This window comes from Homarus americanus, unplaced genomic scaffold (genome assembly GCF_018991925.1).
Source record: "Homarus americanus isolate GMGI-L3 unplaced genomic scaffold, GMGI_Hamer_2.0 scaffold7626, whole genome shotgun sequence".
In the NCBI taxonomy this organism is placed as follows: Eukaryota; Metazoa; Arthropoda; class Malacostraca; order Decapoda; family Nephropidae; genus Homarus; species Homarus americanus.
Window position 1 is genome coordinate 6080120 of NW_024718273.1, and position 6108 is coordinate 6086227.

A 6108-nucleotide genomic window follows, 5' to 3' on the forward strand; every position below is an offset into this window, starting at 1 on the left:
TTGCGAGGTACAAAGTTCAGGAATTATCACCGCGTAAAAAAAAGGTTAAAGTATAGTTGTTTTTACAGCCCTGCGAGCTCAGTTTGGGTGAAAAAAGGCTTGTAGGTCGATGTTTTTGCCTTCTGAATATTTAAATTGTTTGTCGGTCAGTATCAGCCAGTGTTCTGCTTTGCCTCCAATGTTGTGCTTTCTTCATCAACTGAGATCAGGGATGGACTGATTAGGAGTCTCATAAAAAATTGTTAGAGACGAGCATGTTGGTAAACAGTCGGTACAATCGTGACCTTCCTCAGACATAAGTCTCCACAACTCAGACATCTACAGTATATACTTTGATTTACTGTATAACGTGGAAGTGTTATACCAGGCAGTTGACTGTCACTCGGAGTAAATCATAGTCAAATGAGGACATAAGTCTATTTCTACTCTTCCTACACACTCAGACTATTCCCTGGATAATTATCTCTCCTGTTCTCAACTTGTAGGGAAAAGTAATTTAATTCGGGTGTTCACACGAGCATGGGTATAAAAATAGCACGAGGACTCCTGGGCAATAGTAATTAAAAAAATCTGTGTTATGAATGTATTTTTTCTATTTGAAATTTTGGCATTACAAGTTTGTTTAAGATTAGTTCAGCACAATGATTCATTATTTCTGGGTAACCCATTTCCAAATTCTCCACAGCGGACGCACAAGTAGGCTACAGTAATATAGTGTAGTTTATTAAACACAATTTTGTGACTTTTACTAAGATACGGCTCAAAGTCATCCATTACGGTAGTCGTCCTGAAAAGTAATATAAAATGGAGTCGCCCAATAGGGAGTCCTTTCTTGGGGAATGGGCAGTCGCCTTGTGGGGTCATAGTCCAGCTTAGTGGACTATGGAGGGGTAGACAGAGGGGAGGGGTGGTGTTGATCAAGGGGAGGAGGGGTAGAAAATGGGGGAGAGGCACCTGTAAGTCATCGCCAGCAGATATATATATAAAGGCTGAGAAGCGAGCATCCTTCACTAAGCTCCCTGTAGCAGGTGGAGGCGCGCATTTCCTGGACACGATGACAGCACATCAGCTAATTCTCTTGCTCACGCTGCTTGGCTGCGCCGCAGCCACCTACTTCCAAGACTGTGGTGGGTATCTGTGGGTTCCTGTAGCTGAGGTCATGAGACCACTGTATTTCCTTCCGCGATATTCGGCCAGTCACCCTATGAGCATTTATGCCATGATGCTATAGACAACAGACTTTATTTGTTGATTATAAAGTTGAAGGTAGAATATAGCGGCAACAGTTAGATACACAGTGGTTAATAACGAATGTTCTGAAAAATCTCAATAACATAATGCACTCCTCAAACCTTTCAACACAGCATTGTCCTCTTACTGTGTCCATCAGTACCGCTGGAACAAAATTTTACCAGGGGTGTTGAATATCAGTTCTAGTGTCCTAGATACTCTGTGGTGCAATGTATAGCACCTTATAAAAAAATATTTGGGGGTACTGCAGCACCCTCGGCATCCCCCTTCCCGCGTCCTTGGTGCCCATCCACGTGTCTCTTGTTGTCTTATATAAGTATCTGTACCTATACCTCCCAAGGTAGCTCCCTGGATTGAGGGTGAACGCATTTTTCCTCCTGAAAGTCGTGGAGATGGAGGTAATATGATCCGGGTGACTTAGTCGGTGAGGCCATTGGAGCGTGTGCTAGGAATAAGGAATGATAGGGAATAAATCTTCAATCATATGGTGTAAACTTCTCAAAAAGTTTCCCTTTCCATTATAACCAGTAGGCCTATGTTTAAACACAGACACAAGAGGTGTATGATACTGTATCTGACAGACATAGAATAACACAAGACACAAACACAGCGCCTATAGCTAGTCGTCATCTTTTTCTTTCTAATATAAAGGTTGTCTGTGGAAAATAATCAAGGGATCACATGAAGACTAACCCCCCAGTTTATTTCATATGATCATTAAGAGCCTTAATATTACCTAAGGTGCTAGGTTAGGTTAAGCTATGTTATGTTACAGTAAGTTAGGTTAGGGAGGATAATCTTAAGGTGAAATTAGCTTCAAGTGGCTAATCTGCAGGTGATCCACGAAAATGTGTAAAGCAGTGTATGTGTATAAATTTTTCTGAGACTCCCTGTATGTATTACTGCTGAGAAGATGTGTCCGTGAGAAGAAGAATGGAAGATAACAGTAACAAGAAACGTAGGAAGAGAAGAAAATAGAGCAACTCATGAAGTCCTTCTCGTTCTTGTTGATGAAGGAGATATTGTCTAAAATTTGTTCAACCCATGTGTGTATCCCGTGTCTGTATTCCTGTACCTTGTGTCTGCACCCAGTTAGTGGCACAAAGTCAATTGCCTCCCAACTTTATAGTATTTAAGGTCTGGTGACGTAGGGAAACAATTTTTTTTCGGTTGTTTTTCACAGGTTCGGACGCCACGATCGATGAATTTGTCCTCACTGACTGCGACATTCCTCCATGTGTAGTGCACCGCCCCAGCACCCAGGATGTAAACATTACCTTTACACCAGGTGAGCCATTTTTGTCTTAGACGTGACCAAACAGCTGATATTCAAAAAGATTCAGAGTTTACTAGACTGATTTCCATGGCTACGATTATTAACAAATCGCATTCTTTCTTTTTTTCTACAAGCAGCAACATATTTTATCTTTTTCAGTTCACGAGGCCAAAACGTTGGACACTATCATCATAGCGAACATTGGGGGTCTGGACTTCCCCTGGCCAGGTCCCAACGGCTGCCCTCTACTGGTCGACGACAAGTGCCCTATAAATCCCGAACACACTTACCATTACCACGCTGTCATGCCAGTAGAAGCTGATTACCCTGCAGTCAGTATCGCTCGTTCGTTATCATTATCCTAGAATATCACAATCTCGCTATATATAAATGTTTACTAGTCAAGACAAAACCCCAAGATGTATTTGATATGTGGGACTTACCTCAACTTGCTTTTACTCCCCTACCAGATATCTGCAATTGTGACGTGGAAACTCAAGGATGAAAATAATATAGTACACGCCTGCCTCGTCTTCCCTATCGTCCTCGTCTGAAAGTGAACCTTACACGCCTGAAAACTGACTTCGAAAATATAAAGTTGAAGCTGAGTGCCTGAAATCCGAGCATGTATATATACAAAAGTAAATTTTGTATGATTGAATGTTCATTGCACTCGTTTGGAAGGAAGCTACACCTCTACAATTATAGCCATACAATTTTCAAAGTTGATTTCAACGTAGAGAATTTGGTTTAATACACTATGAAAATTGTATGACACATGTTAAATTTGATCACACACACACACATACAGCATAGAGTCCAGTATGGCTAAGGATCCCTTAACAAATGAGTGAAAGCTGGCAAGACTCATCCTATGAGTTTATTCCACATGTAGACTACAAGAGAGACAGCGAAGTAGCCTTGTGATTTGATGTTTACTACACCAGAAGCACTCACACTCGGGTCTGAGTTACAAATATCAAAATTAGCAATTAGTGTTAGTTATGCTATAGGTTCCGGTGTCATGCGACAAATCTACCGGTGCGATAAACCTTCCGGGCTCAGCAATTACTGATGTTCATTATCGACATCTAAGATGTATGATTGATTTGTGGTTGATTTGTGAGAGCTGAAAATATTAATAAATACGGTAACGGAAGGTTTTGAATGAATTTCCCATTATATCTTGGGAAAACTGACTACAGTATAAGGATGATATGAAACATACTACCAAAGACAATGAAAGCACAAAGTGGGCAGTGCTTTGAAGTCGATGGAAATTGTGGGGTAAGAACACAAAAAATGAACCAATCAAACTCAAGGAATCCTGACCTAACCTGCCCTAACCTAACATTACAAAGTAATTAAATTTAATACCCAAAACTAAGCATTTACCCCAGAAGGTTTTGCGCACGGAAGGTTTGTCTCACGACACCGGCCACCTCGCTGACACAACCAGCACTCGTTTCTATTATTAAGGATCTCAGGATAAGATTAAAGTAGGTTTATATAGACTCAGATGCATTACAAAATAAAATTTTACACATAATCGTGAAAATAACTTAATGTGACTTATTTACATTAATTAGTTAACCTTAGCAGATGACGTAATGTTACTCGTCTTCCATAGTTTTATTTCGTAATATAGTATTTATCTAAGTTATGTATAATTCAATCGTTATCAAATTTGGCCTTGATATGCATTTATTATCATTCATGGAAGTATTTATCACTGATTCTATTTATAGCCTGTTGTAAAAGAGTTCGGTTCTTGATTTCGTAATTAGCGAATGGTATTGTACTGACATATGTTAAGCCAAAAATGATTTTGTTCATACAGTCGTCACGTATCTTTAAACATCTCATTAAAAAACAGTTACAATTTTCTCCAGTAAGTAAATTTAGAGACTAACATTGGAAGGTCCCATATATTATGTTGGTGACCTCTGAACCCCGTAAAATGGTTTAAATAACAAAAAACAAAATGTGCCTGTCTGTCTCTGTTATTTGGTGGCTGACACAAAAACTCAATATACCAATTTTCAAGTAAAGTTGGTGAAGTACAGCGAAAATGGGCCAACAAAGCAGAAATTATGAGTCTTTTGGTGACCTCTGACCCATGAAATGATAACAAAATATAAAATCTGAAAGCTAATTATACTATTGCCAAAGGTTTGTAGCTTCATACTGTATCAAGAACCATGTACAGTATATGACGGCAGAATACTGGACGAAACCTCCAAATTATTGTATGTATTTCTTATGGCCGTTGATCCCCGTAAAATTATAAAACTACAAAATTATCACATTAAAAAAAGCAATTGTGGGAAGTCTATCCTATGGCGTGTTTGCGTCAAATTTTACCTTAATTAATCTAAACATGATATAAATTGCAGCTCAAAATACAAAGTTTTTTAGGGGTGGCGAACACTTACCTCACAAAATCCTCAAAACGGCCAAAACGAATAAAATAAAACATATCAGATTTACCTGACTACCAGTGGTTTATGTAGAACCCCTCCATTGTTCTTGATAATCTTGTTCAAGACTATTTTAAAGCCCTGTGAATGAGGTGCCTCTCTAGTGTTCACAATGCCAGGGGCGTGAAATTAGTTTTGATACAATACTGTCCCAACTCCTCCAGTCACATTTCACATTCATACGGTGACCCGACGAAACTTCGACATGTCCATTAAAGCAATTTGCATATTTCGGAATTTTCGGGCTAGTTTATCCGCCAATACTTAAATTTATGTAGATCTCAGAGCATCTCCCTTATTCTGCTCCTCGGTAGACTGTCAAATACCTTCAGAAGGTATGGCCATTCTGCGTAAAACGCTTCATTCAACTCCCATCGCTTCTCGATGAACGCACGCACTATACTGTGTTGTAAAGATCAAATCGATGAGTCCTCAGTTGGAGCTGAAGCTGAAGTGAATTTCCTGATTTTTTTTAACCGGATTGAGGATCTTGTTGTTTATCTTTTGCGACATGGCAGAGCAGTTACCCCAAAAGCTCTCACATATTGTATCTGTTGCTCGACTTTGTTCCCACTCCACAAATACAATTTTAGTATTGTCAGAACCTTCCTCCAGCTTCTATGCAGATGTTCCTATGAATTCACTTCAGCTTGTTTTATCTTAACGATGCTCCTTATGTTGGTGAGCGTCCATTGTACTGAACACCGCCCCGGGGCCTCCTCCCTTCAGTTTCCAGAAGCCGCGAGAAGCGCAAGAGAAAGGACCAATCAGGTGTTGCTGGGTTTTTTTTTCCTGGCGATATCTTAGTCATATTTTGAGCTGGGAAGTTGAATTTGAGTTTTTATGGAAAAATACGTGAAAAAATATGGTTCAAGAGTTAATTCTATAAAGACTGAAGTCATAGTTGTTTGCAAATTGGAAATAAATCCTAAAATAAAAACTGTGGTTGTGTATTTGGGAAGTATCATTAGCTGTGGTGGTAGATGTATGGAAGAAATCAAAACAAAAATAGGGCAAGAAAAAACAGCATTTAATAATTTAAAAGTCCTAATGAAAAAGGACATTAGCTTCAATTTGAGAAAAAGACTGCTGAAAGACTTT

The 6108-nt window shown here is 39.2% G+C and overlaps 1 protein-coding gene across 1 annotated transcript; it reads left to right on the forward strand.

The window, feature by feature from the left end:
- Positions 1 to 1001: 1001 nt before the first annotated feature.
- Positions 1002 to 3686, forward strand: LOC121859397 (NPC intracellular cholesterol transporter 2-like). Its single transcript, XM_042356178.1, has 4 exons — positions 1002 to 1127; positions 2435 to 2539; positions 2687 to 2859; positions 2998 to 3686. Exons 1-4 carry the CDS (start codon positions 1055 to 1057, stop codon positions 3079 to 3081), a joined length of 435 nt encoding a protein of 144 aa, XP_042212112.1. The 5' UTR covers positions 1002 to 1054; the 3' UTR covers positions 3082 to 3686.
- Positions 3687 to 6108: the final 2422 nt, after the last annotated feature.